The sequence below is a fragment of the Hemitrygon akajei genome, chromosome 8 (genome assembly GCF_048418815.1).
Source record: "Hemitrygon akajei chromosome 8, sHemAka1.3, whole genome shotgun sequence".
NCBI classification, from domain to species: domain Eukaryota; kingdom Metazoa; phylum Chordata; class Chondrichthyes; order Myliobatiformes; family Dasyatidae; genus Hemitrygon; species Hemitrygon akajei.
This window is the reverse complement of record NC_133131.1, coordinates 23,052,898-23,078,759: the sequence shown is the minus strand read 5'-3', so window position 1 is coordinate 23,078,759 and position 25,862 is coordinate 23,052,898. Positions and strand designations below refer to the sequence as shown.

The following is a 25,862-nucleotide window of genomic DNA, read 5'->3' as shown; positions in this document are numbered from 1 at the left end:
CAGGAAGGTTTAGATGTCTACTACTCTGAATTGTTAGAGGACAGGGAATGAAGGCAGGTTTGTGTGCCATGTCAAAGCTGCTGGAAACAGACACGTGAATGTCGATTAAATCTGGAATGGTTACTGAAAAACTTATTGCAAAAAATAAATGGTTATTATGAAGGTTTAGATATTAAAAAAGAGGGGGCTGCACCTCTACAATATGCAGAGTTAATTCACTGAAGAATAGAGTAAAAAAATGACAGAGAAACACAAAAAAAGAAAAGATACAATTACATTCTGCTCAGACAACAATCTACTTGGCGATCTCACCTAGCTGCACTCCAAAGAAAGAACCTTCTCCCCAATAACTCTTGAACTAGAATATTTAAACTTTGAAAATTACTGCATGTTGGCCACAGAGGTAATGCCAAAGATGAAAATATAGTGATGAAGAAACACACCATAGTGAGGACATTTCATCTGGATGAGTGGAAGTCATAAGTCAGTCTGTGTTTGCCCAACAGTTATGAATTTTTTCATAACTTTGAAAATAAAATTATGAAGGTCTTTGATTAACTTTCAGTGAAAAAGCTAGTGATCATTAATTTAAAATTTCAGGATGATTTTTTTGAAGTGTAATGGAATTTGATTAGTTTTGCTGTGCGATGTGGTTCAGGGAGGATCACCACACAACTTGAGAAAAAGCTGCTCTAATACATAAAGCAGAGCTATTTGGAGAAAGAACAGGGCAGGATTACTTTTGTATTGTTCAGAAGCCTAGCACAGTCATGGTGAACCATAGCGTGTTGTTGTCTGTGTTGGAAATTTCTCTAGCTCTATGCAGAAATGTAAGATTGCACAAAATTTTTTCATTCTCAATTTTTCTAACAAATATTCCACACTCCTCACTCCCAGCATTTCTGGACACATTCGAACTGCTTTTGTTTCTGCAAATTCAGCAATATCTAAAAATGAACACTGAACAAATATATTGAGTGGGATTTTGAACCGGAAGAAAAGGGCATCATCAAAATCGAGCTTGTTCTTAGGTAATGGCGACCAAAATGTCCACTCCTTGAAGGGTGATCAAGACTGGGATCTCTGAAGAACATTTTTCCCACCAGTTCGAAGACATGTTTGCCAATGATGCAAGCTTTATCACCCATCCTGGCTGGATGCAGGTAAACCGGCAGAAGTAGGTCAACACCTTTATTCCAATATTTACTTTCTTAATGCATAGAAGGAAATCATTTGGTCTATCCAGTCTATGCCAGAGTAATCCGATTCCACCACATTTCCACAAAATGTCCCAATCTGTCTTTCTCTGCCTCTTTCTCGTGCCCATCAACTTCACTCTAATTCTCCTACTACACACCTTCAGTGGCAAACTCACGTGACAACCTGCACATCTTTGGGTAGAAGATGGAGTGCCTGGGGGAAACCCATGTGATTAGAGTGAAACCGTGAGCTCACACAGACAACATCAGACGCCAAGATCAAACCAGTCTGTTGGAGCTATGGGACTGCAGCATTATTAGTTGATATTCATTTGATAACTTTCTCTGATGACTTGAGAGAATTATCTTATAATTAACCAGACATTTTAATATTCTCAAATCGAAAACAGTCTTGTCCCATAGTCAAGAGTTAGAATGATTGCTGACTACAGATGGCAGACAGCCTCTCCTGGGCTGGAGGACTGTCTGTGTGTGAGTGGGAATGAGGAAAGGAGCTCGCTTTGCTATTCTGTTGTTGTTGTTGCTTATGTCGTTCCCCTGAGCACAGTGGGCATACGATGTTGGTGCAGGAATGTGTGGCGACACTTGTGGGCTGCTCCAGCACATCCTTAGGTTGTATTGGTTGGTAACACAAATGACACACACACACACACTCTATGTTTTAATGTATACAAGACACAGGAGCAAATTTAGACCATTCAAGCCCATTGAGTCTGCTCTGCCATTCAATCATGGCTGATTAACCTTCTCAACCACATCCTCCTGCTTTCTCGCGATAACCTTTAATGCCTGACTAATCAGGAACCTATCAACCTCCAATTTAAATACCCAACAATCAGGCCTCCACAGCCATCTGTGGCATTGAATTCCAGATTCACCACCCTCTGGCCAAACAAATTCCTCATCTCTATTTGAACGGGATGTCCTTGTATTCTGAAGCTGTGCCCTCTGGTCCTAAACTCTCCCACTATAGGAAGCATGATAAATAAATTTGAATCTAAATGATCAATTAGCATTATTATTTATTTTTGTATTTACACAGTTTGTCGTCTTTGCACAATGGTTGAATACCCAAGCTAGGCAGTCTTTCATTGATTCTGTTATGTTTATTATTGAGTATGCCCACAAGAAAATGAATATCTGGGTTGTATATGGTGACATATATGTACTTTGAAATCTGTGATTCAAATCAATGTAGCTTGAAAGTTAACCAAATTAAAAAGGCAGATCAGACACAGTCATTAAAAACAGCAAAGGAAGACTGAGGACATAATAATCTTAAAATTCAAGTAATATTATTTAAAATACTGCAATGATTATTAAACACTTTGAATCAATGTTAACTCTTACAACTCATGCCCAGAAGTTTTGCCTCACAAAATCCCAACTACAGAAGTTTCAGCTCAGACTTTCATCACATAGTAACAACACCATCATAATAACAGAAGGTTTCCAAAGGATTTACCTGTCGGAACATTTCAGGCAAGTCGTACACATAAGTCGTTCCAAGGGATTGTGCTTGAAACCTCTTAGATTGCAATAAGTCTTTGGTAACATAAGGTGTGTTGATAAGCATTCCATGTAATGGTCCCTGTTTATCCCCATAAGCCTGAAACATGATCTGTTATCAGAAGAAGAAATGGTAAAAAGATTTTATTTTTCAAATAAATTGACAGTCATCCTTTCAATAAATGTATTGGCTCCTGAACAAATATTCATTCCTTCCATGCTTTGAAAATGATTTTGGGTCATAAGCATTATTATTAATTGAAAAAATAAAACAAAACACTGCAGATTTTGAAAGCAGAAAATAAAAACAAAGCTGGGGATATTCAGTGGTACCCAAATCTTTTCCCAATCCTTCATCTTTTCACATCAACTTCCCAATACGTCCAAGTAATGAAATTGGAAGACTTTCTCTACTCTTACTCATTTCCCACTTTATTCACCATCAACATTCTTTCCAACTGAAAGAGCAAATTCAATTGACCATATTTACTACCCACAATATATTTCTCTACATTAGGCACACTAAATTCAGATTAGGTAACTTGTGCAAAATACCATCATTTTATTTATCAACCACAATCTACATACAATTGAGTTATGTCTCTGATCATCAGGTAAGCAAATTCTCCATCACTTGGATTTCTTCACCTTCTACAGACGTCTTTCAACAAGAAACATTATCTAAACTGTTAACCCAGGAGAGTGACAATGATACTGCTCCTCTCCTATTCATATCTGGACAGACATTTTATTTCATTTGCACCACAATTATTTCAGTCCGGAATGAAGGATTTCAGCCTGAAACATCAACTCCTCTTCATTGATGCTGCCTAACCTGCTGAGCTCCTCCAGCATTTTGTGTCTGTTGCTCCTCAATTCATAACATCTTTTTTGTCAGTTCATTTTCCTTATGAATCACCTGACCAAGACTTCCCATTTTCCCCCTCTCCTTTTCCATTCTCTGAATCTTAGAATTAACTTCCTATATTCTGATGAAATGTCATTTAATTGAAAAATTAACATCCTCTGATGCAGTGTGAGCTTGCAGCATTTTGATATGCTCATACTGCACTCAAACAGGCCCATATACCTATTCAATAGCAATTACTTATCTACATAAATTTCATTTACCAATACTTAGTCTTCTTTGCCTTGGTGATTCAAGTGTACATTCTAGATACAGGTGTTCCCCTCCCTCCTTACAAAAGGTAGAACGTTCCTATGAAACCTTTCTTAAGCCAAAATGGTGTAAAGCGAAGAACCATTAATTTATACGGGGAAAATCTTTGTAAAAGCGAAAATCCTCTTTGTAATGCGAAAACAGGTTACTAATGTAGGTCTTTTGTAAAAGCAAAGTGGCGCAAAGCAAACATTGGTAAAGCGGGGGCCACCTGTACTACTTAAATAATACAAGATACCCACTTCTGCCACTCAGTCAGGCAGTCCATTCCAAATTATAAGCAGCCTCCCAATAGAAAAGGCAGTCTTTAATGGATATCCAATGAACCTCTTCCCCTTGCCCTAAACCTATGTCCTCCAGCTTTTGATACCTCAGTTAAAGGAAACGTTACTTACTATCCACCATGTCCATGATAATCTTATACACTGCAAACTTGTCCTCCCTCAGCCTCCTCCATTCTAAGGAATCAAACACAGCATTTCCTCACAACTAAAATGCACCACCCCAGATAAAATGCTGGTGAATCTCTTCTGCACCCTCTTGTAGGCATGCTACGTAGACGTTGGAATGTGTAGTGACACTTGCAGGCTGCCCCCAGCACATCCCTCGGTCGTGCTGCTTGTAAACGCAATTGACGTATTTCATTATATGTTTCAATGTACACGTGACAAATAAACAAATCTGAATCTGCTCCTCCAAAAATATGGTGGTCAAAGATGTATTACTGCTTTATGAAGTTACACCAAGATCTCCCTATTTCTATATTCTATACTTCAACTAATGAAGGCTTGTATCTTGTATGACTTCTTCGCTGCCTTATCCACCTGTGTTGCCTTCTTTAAGGATTCTTGGATTTGTACATGAAGGTCCCTCTGCTCCTCAATAATTCCTGGAGCCTGACCACCCATTTTGTGGTCCCCACCCTCAATGGTCCTCTCAAGGTGCATCACCACAGACTTATCAGGGCTAAACTTCATCTGTCATTGTTCCATTTTACTAAGTCATCAATATCTTACTGTTACCCAAAATTATTTGGGTCATTGTCATCAACACCACCAATTTTCTTGTCATTTGGAAAGTTACAAATCATATTTCCTGCATTTATATCCAAATTGTGAAAGCACATGGCAAACAGTAAAGATGTCAGCACCAATCCCTGTAGTGCATCTTTGGTTGCAAGCCTCCAATGACAAAAATAACTTTCCATCTTCATCCTCTTCCTCCCATCACCAAGCAAATTTTGGTTCCAGTTTGCAAACTTGCCTTGAAACTCATGGACTTTAACCTTTTGGAACAGTATTCCATGTGAGGCTTTGCCAAATCCCTTACTACCCATGAAAACAGAAACAACGGCACTGCACCCATTAAAATAATTCTGTTATCCCTTCAAAAAATTCACATCAATTTGTTCAGACAAGAACTCCCCTTAACAAAGACATGCATTGATTAATCCCTGCCTTTCTAAATATAGGTTAATCCTGTCCCTTGGGATTTTTTTTCCAATGATTTCTCTACCAGACATTAGACTCACAGGCCTGCAGTGATCGCACTTATCCCTGCTGCCCTGCTTGAATAAAGGTACAACATTTGCTGTCCTCCAGTCATCAAACATGGCATCAGAAGCCAGCAAAGATTTAAAAGAAATTCTAACAGCCTCTTCCCTTGTCTCTGAAAGCAGCCTGGGATATATTTCATCAACTCCTGAGGATTTATTCACCTTTGCATTTTCTGGAACATTTAATACCGCCTCCTTTTTAATGCTAACACTTTCTAAAATTTTACCACACCCTCCCTGAGTTCTCCTGCTAAAATGCCCTTCTCCTTGATAAATATAGATGAGAAACACTTATTTAATGCTCGGCTACACTGGTTCCAAGATAGCTACTGTAGGGCCCTATTCTCTACACTTGTAAAAAGCTTTGGAATTCTTAATCTTTGCTGCTGCTAATATTTCATGCCCCTCTCGTCTGGCATTACTCAAGTCCCAAGAGCGCTGGATTATCAACATTGTATTGCACTGAAGGCAAAACTGTTTCATGAATGGGAAAAGCCAAGAGAAATGTTGATAGTCTCAATTTCATGAGTTGCATTACTTTCCGGAATATATAAATTGAACATGGCTGAAAGCATTTATTTATTTAAACATTACATCGATTATATCTGGCCATTTGATGCTGCCCTAATATGTAGACCTTTGAGATTCAAAAATTACTGATATTAGGTAATTGCGTAAGGAAATTTACATGGCAGAAAGTACTCACCTTTGTTACTGTATCTTGTAGAAAAATATGATTGTATCTCAGCAGATTTTACAAATATTTGTTTTTTTAAACAAATGCTACATTGCAATTCTGCTTTTAAACATAATGCACTGAGTGCTCAAGAACCTAAAGAGCTTTTTTTTTTTAAAAGCGAAAGATATTAAACTCTTTCTTCATGATCTATCAAAAGAATTCACATCAGTTCAAAGAGAATCATGCCCTTATGCCAAACAGCCTACCACACAGTTCCAGCGGATTTGGCATTTTTTGTTGCAATGATACCTTCTTCTCCCCATCATGTTTTACTCCTAGGTGAGTTGGACTACAGGGTTTTCTTGTATGCACACTGAAGCACGGTGATAAGTTGCCGTGCGTTGCACATTGGGGATTAGTGACACATCTCTGATAGGGCCACAGTAGGTATCCCTGCCATAATCCATTGCCGTTGCGGCTGCTGCTGTATCTTTCATCAACAGCCAACGTGGAAAGCAATCAATCACGCGTACAAGCAGTCTCTGAGGAAACTTTCCAAAGGCTACCCGAGGTGACCCACACAAACATTCTAATATCCTCTTTCACTGTATTGCCTAGTAGTCATTTCCCTGACCTCTTCTGTCATTTACAATACATAATGAAAATGAAAGTTTTTGCCATGAAAAGTCTTATTCCGCACAATTACAAAGAAAAACAAGTTGTGGCATTATTTACTGACAAGAAAGGGCTTGCCTTGAAGCCATTGTGATATGAGTTAATGTAATCAAACTGTACAAAGAAGCACAGCAACTGTGGCTAAGAATAGAAGGTATTACTATAAGAACACAGGAGATTTAATCACTCCTTTTGCCCCCATCTCTTCCTGCTGTGGTTACTGGACGTATACTCAGTAATTTCATTATCATAAACTCAATCAGAAGAATATCACAGAAAAGGTCAAACTGCAAATTGCAAAGTGTAGAATTTCATGATTTTCATCATAGAAACTTCCCATTTCTCAAGTATTGAGAAACTAAAACAATAGATACCAGATTGGCTGAAAAAATAAAAAAACATTCTTCTACAAAGAAGACGATTACTCCAGTGGCTGAGAGCGGAGACAGGACTGGCACAACAACACACATTTACGACGTGGGAAAATTATGATCTGAAGTTCACACATGTTGTGCCACGATACAGAAAGACTTAAGTTTACTCTGGAACATAGGTGATTCTGCAGATGCTGGAAATCCAGAGTAACACACACAAAGGCAGGAGGAACTCAGCAGATCAGGTAGCATCCATGGAAAGGAATCTTGACCCAAAATGTCGACCCGCTATTCCTCTCCTTGGACGCTGCCTGACCTGATCAGTTTTTCCAGCATTTTGTATGTGTTACTCTAAGTTTGGTCTGCTGTTCTTTCACTTCCTAATCTCCCACTGCACTTGGCAGGAAATGGAACATCCATCAACACACGGACACCTTCAGATTCTATCCTTCCTCTTTACTGGTTTGCCACCAGCGTTGGCACCAATTCATCCACTGACTTCTTCCAAAACTATTCCATTGACTTCTCCCAAAACTACGGGACATTCACCTCTTTTTTTGGGCGTTGCCCTGAAACATTAACTCTGCTACACTTTCCACAAATGCTGCCAGGCCTGCTGAATCTTTCAAGCTCTTTCTGGTTCTATTTCATATTTCAAGTACCTGAACTTTTGAAAATCTTCTCTATCAGTGGTCTCATCCCTTCAGATGAAAAGGGGGTTCTCAGCCTCAGCTCAACGTAGCTGCATTAATTTCCAGCGATTTGCAGAATCAAGTTCAAAAATGCACTTGACATCAGAACAACCCAACTCAATGTAGCATCAGTTCCTCTGTCTAACCAGAGCAAAGAAGCACTATTTAGCCCTGTCCTTTATCCACCGCAGGGCATTGAAAATTACGCAGCTTATGACCACCACACTGAATCCAGTAGCCTCAATAATTCATTCCAAGCAAGCTCATGTTTTCTTACAAATTAGGAGGCCTTTCCCTCATCAAGCCAATGCAATCATTCCATTTTCCTATTTATCTTCCTGTAACATCTACAATTCCTCCATGAGGACCACAACCTTGATGTGGTTTGGAGGCGTGCATGCCTCAATGACCTGGAGAGCTACATTGGCAGGAATCAGGGCTTTACGCTTTGCCTCTTGGTAGGGTCACCCATGCCAAAAAGGTCAAAGGGTAGAGACCAGACTAAGAGTGGTCCACTGGTCCTCCAGGTTTGGAGTTTCAGCTCAGGGCTAACAACCCTGATTTGTAAACCAAACTTGTTAAGGAAACAGTCATGAAGAATCCTTCTACATCTGAATACAACGGTATTCCCGAGTCTCCGCCGAGACTTGCCTAACCGATGGTAGTGAAAACCGAGCTACTGACATGGTGAAAAAGCCCTGACCACCACCAGAAACAGAAGATCTTCATTGCTGTCCTATATGCAAGTGGTGTAACAGATAGTACAGAACATATTCATTAATTCCCCATTAACTATCCTGCCACACATCTGCACTACGGTAAATTTAGAAAAGCTAATTCATCTGTCGTGAATACCTTTGGGAGAAAAACAAAGTACGCCTGGAAAACCCCACTCAGGCAGGTACCGGAGATCAGGATTGAACCTGGGTTACTGGAGTTGTGGCACTAATTGCTATGTCACTGTGCCAGTGGCTCTCTACATCCCACCAAATAGACTCTCATCGCATCACTCAATAGCCTTTTCTCACATAGATCTACTTTTGGTTACAAATTCAGCTCATGTTATTTGCTCTTCTTAAACTAGACTTATTTTGTCTCACACTTACTCTATCATTAATGGGAGTTTGGTCAACCATCAACTTTCTGGCTCTCTTGTCAAATTCCATTCCTATGCTCTACTCCTTTTGACTGTAACTTTGGTTCCAGACTCCAACTCACCCTCTTCCTGTTTCCCTCCCCACGCTGATGTCCCTTCCCACATAGGCCTGGTCCCAAAAATTAATGGTGCTTAACGCAACATTCCACACTTTCAACAAAGGTGGTGAGGCAAGATGCCTCTCCTGCAGCCAAATCTCCAATCTGGGTCCAGCACAACATTTCGTCAAATTAGATAACTTATTCCATGCTTCAAATAGTCTTAATGTCCCTGTTCTGCATTGTGGTACGATGGTACTTATGATTGCAAAAACAACTTCAGAAAGCAAAATTCGTAATATACAAGTTGGTCATTAAACTCCTACCTGACCAGTCCTGGAGTTTGTCACCTCCTTGTACAGACTGATATCCAAGTAGTAACCAGACTCATTGGTCAGAAACAGCCTGATTGGAATTGCTTTCCCTGTGGGTGTCAAGCGAATATTTATTTTCAACTCAGCCTGAAGCACTCGCAGCTTCCACAGACGACTGCCATATCGCATCACCATGCTACGCACAGACTCTTCGATCTGCAGGAAAGAACAAAAACTGAACACAATCTACAGGCTTACTGAAAACAATCACTGTGCTAACATTTATACCGCCCTTAGTTCAAAGCAAGTTAGAAATATATCAATGCACACAAAACACTGGAAGAACTCAGCAGGCCAGGCAGCATCCATTCCTCCAGTATTTTGTGTGTGTTGCTTTGATTTCCAACAACTGCATATTTTCTCTTGTTTGCGGTTAGAAATATATCAATTGTATCAGGTCAGTTTGTATGTCCTCTTTCTGAATAAATTATCTTCCAGTAGAAATTAACAAACCCAGTCACCTTCCAGTTACCGGTGCCCAGAGGACCATGACTAAAATTGTGAGTCTGAACAGCTAATATTATTAGGCTAGCTGACAAAGGGCTGAATGATGTCCTCAATTCAAACCTGTAGCTTCTGCAGTAGTCGTGGCTAGCAAAACATTTGAAATCGCTGCTTAGTACTTGTACCTAGTCCATGAACATTGAAACTAGTGTTGCATTTTTTGACCATGATCAGATTAAATTGAGTACAATAATAGATTTGGAGAACTTCTACAGAACAGCACCCTGTGCACCATCAAATCTTCAGGCCATGCCACTCAGAGATTTGTGCTAAAATTGTTCTGTGACTGTATTGTGCTTTGTCATATCTATATGTTGTGTTTTGCACCTTGGCCCCAAAGGAAGGATGCTTCGCTTAGCTGTATATACTAGTGCGGCTGAATGATAATAAACATGAACTTAATAATGCCAACTATCAAAACATGTTTTTAGAACCATTAAAACTATGAAATACAAAACTTGAGTTTTACGTAGAAATATGATTGTGACCCAATTTAATATCTGGATGGACATGAACTGTATATCTCAAAGTTATCATTAAGAAACCTGGGATCAGATGACTGGAGTATGTGCTACATCGTCTTGTCCACATTATTGTCCTGTGGCCAGAGCGCAATGATAATGGCAAATCTTGTTCAGCTCTCCACCAAGGGGTTGCAGTTAGTAAGAAACATAAATTCAGATCTTTAACTTTCTCCAAAATTACCAATCCCACAAACAGCCCACTCTCAGTGCACCAGGAGGCATGTTCACAAGCCCCCAAAACCTAAACTGTTAATTGCTTCCATTTCCTCAAGATAAATTCAAAGGCAAAGCCTACCTTTGAAGGATCCATAATAACAGTGGGAACAAAATTGAGGAAAATATGGTTGCAGTCTGTTCGAACATTAGTGTTGTTAAATGCCACTTCCAGCTCATCCATAGCCTCCAGCAACAACCGTTCACCCTCGTTTTGTAGGTACTCAAAAGAGGCTTCCTGTAGGCAAAATTGTTAAACTGTAAAAACTTCTTTGACTTTTAAAACTAAAGCAACATCTCATATTACATAAGATCTAGAACATCTTTAATAAGACCGTTCAAGGCTAGCTAAAACTGCAAATTCATCAACGTAGTCTACATTTCCACCAGTGTATAATGGAAGAGGAACTTGAGAATCTTACACCCCATAGATCACTTGCATCAAGACCCTAGTTGTCAAGCACTGAGAAGTACTTGCCCATGGATGTTTCAAATGGGAAAGAACTGCAATTGCATTTTCAGAAACTTTTCACACGGCAACAATGGAATTATTCCCATAAGATTTGTTGGCACCAGTGCATGCTAAATTCTAAGTGCTCTGGCAAATTGCTGGGATTATTTTTGTCTTGTGCATTTGTGGTCCTTCGATTTGGAAGGCAACTGTAGGGGGTGGGGATGGGAGATAGAAAAGAGCACTGTTCAGCAATCAGGCCTAGAAATTTAATCACACAGCCCTGTTATATTCAGCATGTATACATTTGATTCTTATTTTGTTCAGAAAGAATCCCATTGCAGCCATTTCCAGGTCACAATGCACCAGTCCAGGAATTTGACCAGACAACACTGGCCGAGATTTATTCGTGCATCTGAAGGGATTTCTGTGACAAATGTACATCAAATAACAAGTTTCCTGTTCAAGTATTCTTTGGAAGGCACCATGGGGAATCAGTCCATGTTGTTATAGGAGCGAATACTGCTGAGCAACCTCAGAACAATTACATTTTTAGCATAATACTTTGGACCGGGACCACATTCAGACGAGTTCCATTTCACTGCCTCTTCTTCGGTCCCACCGTTTCCAGGATACCCAATCTCTACTCTGACTTCAATCCCAAACCACCCCTCATCAAACCTTGCCTTCCTGCTGATTGGTCCACTTGTCTGATCCCAAATCACATGAGTTCTCCCATAAACACCCCAGGCAACCGCCACCCCACCTTACATTCTCAAAACTCAGACGATGAAATGAGAATCACCAACCAACTACAGGGCCTCTCCACATCTTACAATGACCCATAGCAAACATAATGGAAGACACACAAATATGCAGCCCTTCTAGGGCCACAAACAACACAAAAAAGAGTACATTTCACTTCTGCTCAGAAGTCAACAACTGATAGCTGAGCTGAGAATGATGATTAGCAACCTCAGTTAACATTTGCTTCATTCTAGTAAGCTTTGCTAAACAGAATAGCGCCGACTGAATGTATCTCACATCGGCAGCTGTGTTTGACAGGGTTGGGAGGTGAGAAAAGGTGATAGGGAAACAGAGTGCAGAAACAGCACAAGAAAAGACACCTCCAAATTGCTAATTGGAAAGCAAGTGAAGCAGCCTGCCAAACAGGTTGAGCGGATGAAGAAAAATCGGAATAAAAGCAAAATAAAACCAAAGGGAAGTTGATAATCTTTCTTCTTTGGATTTGTAACCTATCAAATGGGTAGATGAACACAAGAATTATTCCTGGATTACACAGAATTCAAAAGTTTCAGCTGCAAAAAAAGATAACTAGAAAGGGAAGGATGAAAATCTTTTCAAGGGTTTAGACTGTTGGAAGATGGATCTTGGCTTGGGAATGAAATTGGAGTTGAAATATTCTAGTGTTGAGAGTCACACTCTAAAATCATCGCAATCTGACAAATTCAAAGAATAGCCAGTATCTGTATCCTACCAAGAAATAGGACTTTCAGAAAAGCAGTAAATAAAAAAAGCGGCAATTTTAAAAAAAGACACAAACTCCCCACAGAAAATGGAGAAATGAACAGGATCAAACTCCATTAAAATCCCATGGGTTAGATGCAGTTTAACTGAAAGAAGAAATCAGCAAGAACACTGACATCAGAGAACAATATTTTTCTCAATTAACTGAGAATAATCAAACCAGCTGAATTTTGAAAAACAATACTAAGGTCACTTTTAATCACTGGCTACAAAAGAAATTAAAAAAGTTATATAAATCAAAAAGCAGTAATCCTTAAATACAGGTTTGTTTCATTTAGCCATTTTGCTTAAAGCATCAAAAGGGCTTTTAATTAAAATGCTACCTGCCCTCACAGTTTTATGCTTGTTCAACTTTTTCAAATTAAGTGAAAAATCATATGAAGTGAAATAGACCATCAAAAGTTACATTAAAAAGCAGTAAAATAAAAAAAATGACTTGCAGACACATTAACACAGTAAAGTCCTACTTAGAATTATGACACATAATATAACTCATGATGTGATTTCTATTGGAGAAGTACATCAAGTTTATTCCAAGCTTAAACAGTCAAAACTTCATGCAAAGGAAAAGAAATATTGGAGGAACTCAACGAGTTAGGCAGCATCTGCAATGGGAAATGGATAGTTGATATTTTGGATCGAGGTGCTTCGGCTGGACTGGAAGAGGAAAAGGGAGATAGTCGGTATAAGAGATGAGAAAATGAGGTGAGGCAAGAGCTGTCAAGGGGTAAGTGGACCCAAATGAGCGGGTGTTGATTGACAGAAAGAGCCAGGTGAGGGAGAGGTGGGTGGAGATAGCAATAAAATCTGGGAGGTGGTAGATGGAGACAACAAAGGCTGCAGATTCATGAAGTCATATAAGAGGGGGAACATGAAGACCAGGACCAAATAAGGGAGTAAGGTGGGCAGATAGGAACTGTAGGAGGAGGGGTTCCAGTGAAAGAAGTGTGCGGGTGATGGATGTATGTGTATTGGCAAGGGGAAAGAAACAACATGATTGTGGAAGGTGAAAGGTGTGCATAAGATCACCTGGGTTGATCAGGAGGAGGGAGAAAGGGACCGGGGGGGGGGGGGGGGGTGGAGCAAGTTACCTGAAACTGGAGATCTCAATGGTCATACTGTCAGGTTGCAGATGCACCTCCATTTGAGCAACCCCAATTTAATTTCACTTACCGGCTTAGCGGAACAATATTTGTTTTGTTCCACTTCGCTTACGATGCCCGAGCAGTGGAATCTCGCCCTATTTTCATGCAACCAATATCCCAGCTCCCTAAACTGTCAACCCTTGGTTTCCCCCTATTCCTAATCCAGATGAGTTTCAGGAATGGAGCCATCTTTCAAATGCACGCGGCATTTCAATCCCTCCACTACCGCTGTAGCACACGACTCATCTGATATCTAATCTCTTACAGACTGCAACTTCTGCATTTAAATGTTGGTAAAATGAAAACCATTCTTTACCGCCCCCTCACTAAAATCCTCACCATCAACTCCATCTTCCATCTTGGGTTGAATCACTCTGCACCTGAGCATTCCACATCAATCCCACGTTTCCAATTCAATGTCTTCTCATAATTTCCCACATTCACCTCCTTATCAGATGCATCTGCCTCATCTGAAATGTTATTGAAAGTCCCAACTAGTCAGTTGCTCCAGTTTTCCTGAGAGATTCTCATACCCCATCTCAGATGAACCAAAACCCATCTCTCCTACCAGACTTACTGTCACTCTTAGCCATTCCACTCGGTTCAACATCCACGTTTCACCAACGTATGAAGGAAGTGTTCTGCCGGTTGCTGCTCTCATCTGACTCACCTTAGTGACCAGGTCAGAGTGCCGAATAATGGCCCGTACAAAGAACCTGTAGTCGGTAACCTCGATTCCTGCCTCCACCTTCGCAGCGCCCAAATACAGGTGCATTTTGTGATTGGCACACGGCATTGCGGTCAGGTCAAAATTCCGCATTCGGTTCAGCTCCAGCTGGAAGGCCAAGGCAGGCTCCAGATGCCGGTAGATCCGGTCTTCCTGAAACTGGAAAACAGACAGGGACGTGCAACAGTCATCCAGCAAGACCAATTTGAACAACACTTTCACATGATGGTGACTGAACAGCTCAAGGGAGAACTGGATCAAATCCACTGAGGGCGGCGTGGCACAGTTGTGGCCTACCGAAGATTTCAAATGGACTGAAGGGTCTGGATTATACACATGTACATTTGTGTGGCTGTGTGTTTACTAATATTCTATACGTGCTTGTATATGTGAGGACTGGCCCTCAAACCACAGTATTCTATATGGGTTTGTTGTCTTGTATGTGCATCAAGTTGCGGTGTCGGGGTCGGAGCATTCCTCTGGGTGCGGGGCAGTGTGCGGTGTCCAGTCTGGAGTTGCTGCTGCCCCCAGTGCTTGCTCGTTGGGAGATGGACTTTATTGTAGTTGACTGTGGATAGATATCCAGAGTTTATGGGGCTCTTATTCTGTGATTGTGATACTATTTCTTTTTGTGCTTGCTATCTTGTGCCTGTTGTACTGAGTTGCACCTTGACCCCGGAGTAACGCAGTCTCATTTGGTTGTATTAATGGTTGAATGACTATTAAATTTGAATTGAATTGAAGACAACATGACATCCAGAGAGACCCACTCGCATGAACTTCTAAAATTTCAAAGCAGTTAACTGTTTAACTCACCTTGCCAAAACAAGATAAACCAGGTGCAATGAGGTGGCAAAATTTCTGATCAAAACTAGTACACTGAAAAATTCAAAAATATCTACAATTCGGATCACAGCTTCGTGGCTGATGGTTGATGCACTTGCAAAGTTACCAATCTAATGAAACAAAGGTTTGAGGAAACATTGCAGGATCCCAGTTTAAATGCAAATTAAAAACAACCTCAAAACTTAGGGGGAAAAAAAACTTCTGTTTTAAAGGCCGTCTTTAAAAACTCACCACTTATGTGCCTCAAAAGAAATCTGCCTATGTTATCTTGTCTGGGTCTATACAAGTTAAATTGCTCTTAAAAGTCCTCTGAAATAGCTCAGCAAGCCATTTAGTTACATAATAACCACCATTTCAAAACATTAGATGGTTGAAACTGGAAGGAACATCTGGCATTCACCTAGCCACTATTTTCAGGCACAGTAAAAGGGATTTTACCAAGTCAACCTTGCAAACTACTATTTACAAATATCTGTAGCCAAAATTGGGTGAATCATCTTTCAGAATTATTTAGAAACAGTCAAACACTGTCATACTCACAGTGTCATACTTGGAGACAACAGAATGTACATTGAGTCAATTGGATGGGTCATGTTCTGTATGCAGGTCCTTCCAGAGATGGCAATGACATGAAGGCAGGAGGAACCAGCTTTGGGAGTCCAAAACTATGGCTCCAGACCACATGAAGTCTCATGGGTTCAAGCCAAATCTGATTACTATCTATTGCCTTCCACGTCATCTCTTAATTCAGGGCTCTACCATGATAAATACACTTGGAGGGACTGTTGCAGAAGCAAGAACTCTGAATGAGCTCTGGAGAAAGATGTCCATACCCATCTCTAATAGTGGTTTAGAAACACCACCATTACTAGAAAAGTTGGCAAAGTTGTGACATTTGGTATATAGAGTCATAGTCACAGAATACTGCAACACAGAAACAGGCTCTTCAGCCCTTCTAGTCCATGCCAAACCTTTAATATGCCAAGTACTATCAACTTCTACCTGGACCATAGCTCTCCATACCATTCCCAACCATGTACCTATCCAAATTTATCTTGAATGTTGAAATCGTTCCCACATCCACCATTTCTACGGGCAGCTTGCTCCAAACTCTCACCGCCCTCTGAGTGAAGAAGTTTCTTCTCATGCTCCTCTTAAACATTTCACCTTTCACCCTTAACCCATGACCTCTAGTTGTAGTCTTACCCAACCTCAGTGGGAAAAAACCTGCTTCCACACACCTTATCTTTCCTCCCTCGTAATTCAGTATTCCTCTATCAAATCTTCCCTCATTCTTCTATACTTTAGGGAATAAGGTTCTAACCTAGTCAATCTTTCCCTATAACTCAAGTCCTGGCAAAATTTTTGTAAATTTTCTCTGTATTCTATTTACATCTTTCCTGTAGGTCAGTGATCAAAACTGCACATAATACTCCAAATTAGACTTCATCAATGCATTATACAACTTAAACATAACATCCCAACTCCTGTATTCAATACTTTTATTTATGAATGTCAATGTGCCAAAAGCTTTCTTTAAGCCTATCTACCTATGATGCCACCTTCAAGGAATTATGGATCTGCATTCCCAGATCCCTCTGTTCTCCCACACTCCTCAGTACCGTACCGCTCACCATCCAAATCCTACCCTGGCCTGACTTCCCAAAGTGCCACACTTCAATCCTTTTTGAATTAAATTCCATCGGAAAATTTTCAGCCCATTTTCCCAGCTATTCTAGATCTCATTACAAGCTTTGATAATCTTCCTCTTCACCTCCAATCTTAGTGTCATCTGCAAATTTGCTGATCCAGTTGACCACATTATCAACCAGTTTGTTGATTTGAATGACAAAAAACAACAGACCTAGCACTGGTCCCTGCAGCACGTGAGTCACAGGCCTCCGGTCACGAGAGGCAAGCATCTACTACCACCCTTTGGCTTCTCCCTCAAAGGCAAAGTCCAGTCAAACTTACAATAACATCTTGAATGCAAAGTGACTAAACCTTCTTCAACAACCAGCCATACAGGATCTTGTCAAAGACCTTACTAAAATCATGTAGACAATATCCACTGCCTTGCCTTCATCAACTTTCCAGATAACTTCCTCGAAAAACTCTAAAATTGGTTAGACCTGAGTACCATGCACAAAGCCATGTTGACTATCCAAATACTTGTATATCCATTCCCTTAGAATACATTACAATAACTTACCAACTATTGAGGTCAGGCTCACCAGCCTATAATTTCCTGGCTTATTCTTAGGATCTCTCTTAAACAACAGAACCACATTAGTTATCCTCCATTCCTCTGGCACCTAACCCAAGGCTTAGGACATTTTAAGTACCTCAGCCAGGGACCCTGCAATTTCTGCACTGGCCTCCCACTGGGTCCAAAGGAACACCTCATCAGACCCTGGGGATTTATCTAGCAAACAACTCCTCCTCTGTAATCTATACATGCTTCATGACCTCACTGCTGCTTTGTCTTACATTTATAGGCTCTGAGTACATCTCCAAGTAAATACAGATGCAAAAAATCCACTTAAGGTCTCCACCATCTCTTTTGGCTCCACGCATGACCACTCTGATCTTCCAGACGACTAAATCTGTCCTTTGCTATCCTTTTGCTTTTAGCACATCTGTAGAAGCCGTTGGAATTCTCCTTCATCTTGTCTATTAGAATAACCTTATGCCTTCTTTTAGCCCTTCTGATTGTCTTAAGTGTTCTCTTGCATTTTTTAATACTCAAGAACCTCATTTGTTCCTACCTGCCTATACCTGCTACGCACCACCTCCTTTTTTTTTAAACCAGGACCTAAATATCTCCTGAAAACAAGGTTCCCTAAATCTGTTACTCTTGCCTTTTGTTCTGACAGGAACAAGCAAACTCTGTACTCTCAAGATTTCACTTTTGAAGGCCTCCCACTTACCAAGTACACCCGGCCAGAAAACAACCTGCCCCAATACACACTTACCAGATCCTTTCTGATATCAAATTGACCTTTCTCCAATTTAGAATCTCAACCTGAGGACCAGGCCTACCCTCTCCATAATTATCTTGAAACTAAAGGCATTACGATCATTAGATACGATGTGTTCCCCTACTCAAACTTGTGTAACCTGACCTAGTAGGAGATCTAGTATCGCATTCTCTCTAATTGGGACCTCTCTGTACTAATTGAGGATACTTTCCTGAACACATTTGATAAACCCTATCCCATCCAGCCCTTTTACAGTAAAGAGCCCCAGTTAATATGCAGAAAGTTAAAATCATCTACTATCACAGTTTTATATTTCTTGCAAGTCTGCAATCTCTTCACAAATTTACTCCTCTGAATCCTGTGGACTGTTGGGTGGTCTATAATACAATCCCATTAATGTGGTTAACCCTTTCTTATTCCTCTGTTCCATCCATACAGCCTAGTAGATGAACTCACCAATCTGTCCTGTCTGAGCACTGCCATAACATTTTCCGACTAGTAATGCTACCTCTCCCACTCTATCACATCTAAAGCAACAGAACCCTGAAACACTGAGCTGCCAGGCCTGACCCTCCTGCAAGGATGTTTCACTAATGGCTATGATGTCATAATTCCACATATTGACCCATGGCCTAAGCTCAACCGCCTTTCTTACGAAACTCTTTGCATTGAAGTATTCACAACTCTAAACACCAGCCCCACCATGCTCAATCATTCAACTCCTGATTTTGTCTGCAGGCTTAACAACATCTTTCTCCAGGACCACTCGACTATCTACTCTGGCGCTCTGGTTCCCACCCCACTGCAACTCTACTTTAAACCACCAGCGTCATCCCCCATGCACTACGAGCAAACATTCCCAATTGGATATTGGTCCCTCCTGTCTATTCACCCAACCAATAAATCACCTGTCACTACAGCTTGCCTCTTCTCCACCTTCCCTTCCGAGCCTTAGAGCTAGACTCAGTGCCAAAGACCTGACTGCCGTGACCTTCGTCTGCTAAGTCAATCCCTGCCCTAACTTGGGCTGAGAAAACGGGCACATGAGCGCACTGGCTGCCTACCCCCTTCCCACTCCTGATGATCACCACATTACCTGTGTCCTGCTCCTTGGGTGTAACTACCTCCCTAATATCCTGTCAATCAACCCCTCAGCCTCCCGAAAGATCGGAAGTTAATTTGGACAGGCAGTCAAGAAATCAGTTTGATGAATAGTTGAACTGGCCCTCACCAATTATCTACCGCAGATATATCAGTCCATGAAAGCACTGGTACAAGTGATCACCTCAATCCTACTTGTGAAATCAAACTTCCATCTGCTCTTCACGGGCATTGTCTAAAATAATATTAAATGACAAAGTCAGAATATATCTGGCAGCTCAAACTCAGCATCCACGAGGTCTTGTGGACAATCAGAAGCAGTAGCAATGACACACAACTCACCACATTGTCCATTCTACCATTAAACTCAAGGCTGTAAACCAACCCCGATTAATGAGATATAGAGCGGCATGGTGGGATCAGCATCAGACACATCAAAAACTTGTTTCCAAGAAAGGAAAAGCCTACAAAAAGTGGTGTACACAGCCTATTCCATTAAAGGAAAAGCTCTCCCCACCATTGAGTACATCTACAAGGACTGTAGTCACAAGGAAGTAGCATCTATCATCAGGCCACGTTCTCTTCTTGCTGCTGCCATCGGGAAGGAGGTACAGGAGCCTGAGGTCCCATACCAGCTAGTTCAGGAACAGTTATTATTCTTCAACCATTAGGCTCTTGAACCAGTGTGGACCACTTCACTGACCTCAACACTGAACCGATTCCACAATTCATGTTCTCATGCTTGCTTGCTTGATTGATTGATTGAAGTACATGGTGACATATAGATACTATAATAAATTTACTTTGAACTTTTGTGCCAACCCAAGGAAGGTGTAATACAGAATGGCATGAATGCTGAATGGCATACAAGAAAAAAAGTGATCCCATTACCATCAGACCAGATCAAAGCTCTGCAGTCCTGTCACAGCTTGTTATGAGTGGTACTAAACAAATAAGCAACTAGAAAGAGGAAAAAATTCCAAAATGTTTTTATCCTCTGATATTGATCATACCATGCCCCTCTACATCACATTAGTCAGGGTTGGTTCCCAGCCTTGATTTTAATGGTAGGACCCAAAGGAATTGTAAAGACAATGCAACATTCAGCAATTAAATAATCTAGTTCAAGTTCCCCTTGAGATCCCTGCAACTAAAGAAGCCAGTCCAGCCAAGAAGATTCACTCTCCATTACTTCAAGAACATCTGAGAGCAATGAGTACAGAAAGTGCAGCTGTGAAACCAGACAGCGTTCAGGTTCTAATACTGAGAAGTTTAACTCCAAAACCAGCCATGCTTCTAACCAAGCTGTTCCAGTAGTATAATTAAAACTCCTGCATTCATCCAGCAACATGGACAATTGCAAAGGGAGGTCCTGTCCACAAAAACCACAACAAATCATGTCATGCAAATTATTGCTACTCAGCTGCTTTCAAATAGAAACGAAACGATGGATGGTGTCATTAACAGTGCTGTCAGGTTGCACTTACTCAGCAGCAAACTGCTCACCAGTCTCCAGTTTGCACGTCAAAAGAACCACTCGGATCTAGACCTCATCACAGCTTCTTTCAAACCAGAGTGAGATGAAATTGACTGTCCTTGCTACCAAAGTAACACTAGACTAAGTTTAGCATCACTCATAAAACTGAAGTTAGTGGTCAGAGTGACAGCTTGTACAAAGATTGCTTTAGCTTCCGGAATGCCCACTGACGATTGCGCAAGTTCAAATCCATTTGTGAATCCACAGTATAAAAATGAAGCAGCTCGTGTCTGAATGCAATGTCCAGGCATGAACAGGTATAAGCATCAATAAACTACAAAATAACCAGGTTCAATAAAAAAATCGAACCAGGCATTCAATTACTTTCACCGAATCCCCCACCAGCAATATTATTAGGTCTCACTGGTAAAAACTCAACAGGGCTAGCCACATGAATACCAGGGGTATAAGAGAAGGTCAGATGCTGGCTGTCCTGACTGTTCACCATCTGGAAAGCAACTCAGAAGCATGATGGATTAATCTCTACTTGCCTGGATAATGGCAACTCCAACATCACTCTAGCTGCTTGACATCATCCAAAACAAAGCACCTGTTTGTCACCCTAAATCTTAACCACAACTTACTGTAATGTATGCCATCTCTAACGGCACTGCAGAGAAACAGCACAGAACACAGACAACACAGCACATTACGGGCCCTCTGGCCCACAATGTTGAGGTGAGCTTTTAACCTACTCCACTAGCAATCTAACCCTTCGCTCCTTGTCAAACTGTGCTCGCCAGCACTTATCAAACCTGTGGCCTCTACCACCAAACACAGAGGAGAACATCACCACTACCCTTAAAGTTCCCTTAAATATATTCTTCACCTGCAAATATTTTGCTGTTCCTTCACCGTTTCTGACTGTAGATCCTGGAACTCCTTACCCATCAGTATTTGTGACAGGATCTTCAGGAGAAAGATCGCAGCTACTTAACAAGGTGGCTCATCACAATCTTCTCAATGGAAAATGGGAGCCAGTTCTTGGCAAATGCAGAAGTGAAGTGGTCAAATTTACTATTTCCTTCAGTGATCTGCCAAGTCATTGATAGATCGATGAAAAGGATATTTGAGGAGCACATCTCAGGCTTGGCACAAAATTACTGATCTGTTGGGCAGCAGTTAACATTAAACACAAGAAATTCTGCAGATGCTGAAAATCCAAGAGCAACATAGATAAAAATCCTGGAGGAACTCAGCAGTATCCATGGAAATGAGCAAACAGTTGGCATTTCAGACAGAGACCCTTCTTCAGGACTGGAAAGGAAGGGGGAAAGAATAAAAGGGGGGGGGGAGGGAGGAGAAGGACTATAGCTAGACAGTGATAGGTAAAGCCAGGTGGGTGGGAGAGGTGAAGGGCAGGAAAAGAAGTAATCTGATAGGAGAAGAGAGTAGACCATAGGAAAATGGGGAGGGGGGGGGGATGGATCCAGGGGAAAGTGGTAGGCAGGTGAGAAAGGTAAAAGGCCAGAGTGGAGAATAGAAGAGGGAATGAGGAGGGATTTTATTAAATCAGAAGGAGAAATTGATATTCATGCCATCAGGACAGAAGCTAACCAAAAGGAATATAAGGTGTTGTTCCTTCACCCTGAGGGTGGCTTCATCACAGCACCAGAGGACACAAGAGGCACTCCTCTATCACTGTTAAAGCGGCTAGAAAATGGGGAGAGCATTAATGTCTGGGAAATGGAGGAGATGCGGGGAAGGGCAGCATCAAGCAGTTAACTTTGCCTTCCTACACATTTCTAAAACTCAGACAACCTACAATAGAACATGAAATAACACCTGGGCTGCTTAGAGAAATTAAAGAGCATGGGATGATAGGGTGCAAAATAACACACATCCACCCTCTGCAACTTTAAATACTGACATTCCTCTGAATCAGTGTAAACTCTCACTTAGTTTAACCTAATGTTCATTTAAGTATTTTCAAACTGTAACAAACAATAAAGGTTTCTAAAACTTTAATACCAATGTGATTTAAGAAGTAATTCCACTGGCAGCAATTAAACCAATGTAAGAAGCTGCAATGGATCCAAGCTAACGTACTTCATCCTTAGGATGACCCATTTCAAATAGAAGCTTTACATTACTGCACAAGCTCTTTTCATTAATTCTACACTAAAACTAACAGCATGAACACAGGATAATTTTGCACCTCATAATTTATTTACAAAGCAGGGCCTAATGCACATACCTTAATACAGCAAAACCTATTTCTCAAAGTAAAGAACTCAATTGCCCTTATACACCTTATCATGTCATTTGATAGGGCTTTTTTAATGCCAGGACATATTATCTCATCAAGTCAAATCTAGATTTATGAAATGCCCCAAGGTTTATCTTATTCCCATTGCTCTACAATCTAACCTTAACATTCATCAATGTGTTTACAAATGAGATGCTTTCAAATAACGGTTATTTCACATCATGTTTTTTCTACTACACCATTCATGTCACAGAAATTTCCTGCAATTCCATTTGCCTGCCAATTGTACTATGATATTCTTGTTCGATTCATAGTTTCCAGCCACAGAAATTACCTGCATTTTTGTATTTCTTCACTGAATTATTATTCATTCTGCTTTATCAGCACTATCATCACAATTTTTTCCAATCATTTATTCCCCCACCCGTACATCTTCAATCCAACTGAAGTCTTAAAATGAAACAAAATGTAAAACCCATCAATTGTATCATTATTATGCATGATTCAATCGAAGATGATGGGTCAGAAAAGATACATAGTGATAGCTTTTAAAATATTGAAAACAATAAGTAAACACAAAAAGAAAATAAAGGCGGTAATCAAACCAACGTTGATAGGTTAGGACTGTATTCTTTAGAATGTAGAGGAGATTTGATAGAGCTTTACAAAATTATGAGGGGAAAATGCAAGCAGGCTTTTTCCACTGAGGTTAGGCGGGACTACAAGGTCATGCATTAAGGGTGAAAATGAGAAGTTTAAGGGGAACAAGAGGGGAAACATCTTCACTCAGAGGGCTTTGAGAGTGTGGAATGCCCTGCCAGCACAAGTGGCGCATGTGAGCTCAATTTCAACGTTTAACAGAAGTTTGGATAGATACATGGATAGTAAGGGTATGGAGGGCTATGATCCCAACGCTGGTCGATGGGAGTTGGCAGTTTAAATGGTTTCGGCATGGACTAGATGGGCAAGGGCCCGTTTCTGTGCTGCACCTCTCTATGACACTTTGGAGGTAAATATAACTGGACCACTAAACAGCAAAACTGTCAAGTTCTGCCAAACTGGTTTCCTCCAGTCTCAGAAGCATCAATACCTACACCTGCTAGAGCCACAAGAACATAGGGAGTATCATGGACCATCACAAGTGTCCGGAAATAAACTAGGGTTTCTTTCAGCCCTTCCCAATGCAAACGATAGGAATGTGAGGTATGGCAAATGAACAGAGAAATGTGCAAATTCCAATTCTAAACTTATCACAGAGAAATTAAACATACACTTAAATTAGCTTATTATGGTCACATACCGAGGTACAGTGAAAAACCTGTCTTGCATACTGCATACACAAATCAATTCATTACCTAGTGCATTGAGGAGGTGCAAGGTAAAACAGCAAGAGAATGTAGAACAAGGTGTAACAGCTACAGGGAAAGTGTTGTGCCAGGTAGATAATATGTGCTGGGGTACCGAGACAATGGTTTGATGTTTTTTGGTGGGGTCCAGACAATGGTTTGATATTTTTTGGTGGGATCCAATAAGTACCCTTTAAAAGCGTTCACTGATTTGGCAAAAGAATCAGACAGAAGTTGAAAATGCATGTTTATTTAAAACACAAGTCATCGTGATCTAGAATATGCGGCCTAACAAGGAATGCAGAATCTGATTCAGTCACAAACTTCAAAAGTAAATAGGATAAATAATTAAACAGGAAAATATGCAGAGACAATGTGAAAAATGGCATGGAAGAATCTGCACAGCTTTAAATAGCTGCTCAGTAACAAAGCATCAAATGGCCTCCACCAGTAGAGTGAAATTCTACCTTCAGAAATTAAGTTCAGTTCTGCTACGTGCCTTACCTTGTCTCTTGATCGGAAGGTGAAGAACTTCGGGAATTCTCTCTGTATATAAAAAAAAAGAGGGTGAGAGGAGAGAAAAGTCTTTAAAATAACACTGCCTTTCATTTGTAATCTTCAAGTAGACATACAAAGATTTTGTGTTAAAAAAAAGAATTCAGCCTCTGAAAGTAACCACTATAAATCACATTTAGCATCCACAGAACTTCCAGTGGATCGGGCCACTGATAGTATTGCCGGGAAAAGAAAAATTACTCCGGCAGCCATAAAAAAAATTCATTAACATAGTTTTTCTTTCTCCGGAACAATAAAGAAAAGCAGCTTTTAGAGGTTTATTTCTCCCTACAGACCTGGCATTATTGCTTTGCAAATGCAACTTGGCTGATGCAATTGTTGGGATAATGGCTGTGAGATATTTAATGGCCATAATGCCAATTTCCATGAAAATATTATCACCATATAAAAGGTACTGCTCCGTAAAAACTGAAATCAGTGCTACCTAATATTGGTTTTGGGAAAGGCTTTTCTTTTAACCCACTCACCACCCCCTCCCCCTGCACTCTCCTCCTCACCCAAGTCAATACCACTTACATCAGATTGAACCTGAACATCCTGCAGTGTCTATGGAGGACATTAGCCCCTGCTGTGGCAAAGCAGTCAGCCATTACCTAGACAATCATAATAATGTGCTTAATTTAACTGCTCAAGACACCCTGGTACTCGGGAAATTTGAAAACAAGCAAGAAAATAAATAATTTTATCTTGCTATTGCATTGA

The 25,862-nt window shown here is 40.6% G+C and overlaps 1 protein-coding gene across 3 annotated transcripts in view; it reads right to left on the bottom strand.

The window, feature by feature from the left end:
- Nucleotides 1-25,862, bottom strand: part of acaca (acetyl-CoA carboxylase alpha) — a 276,544-nt gene that overhangs the window by 121,514 nt on the left and 129,168 nt on the right. For all 3 annotated transcript variants that reach the window (XM_073053437.1, XM_073053439.1, XM_073053438.1), the window contains 5 exons: nt 25,089-25,130; nt 14,508-14,723; nt 10,776-10,931; nt 9,405-9,608; nt 2,686-2,841 (listed from right to left, as the gene is read on the bottom strand). In XM_073053437.1, the coding sequence (XP_072909538.1) occupies nt 2,686-2,841; nt 9,405-9,608; nt 10,776-10,931; nt 14,508-14,723; nt 25,089-25,130 (774 nt within the window). The remainder of the gene's footprint in view (nt 1-2,685; nt 2,842-9,404; nt 9,609-10,775; nt 10,932-14,507; nt 14,724-25,088; nt 25,131-25,862) is intronic.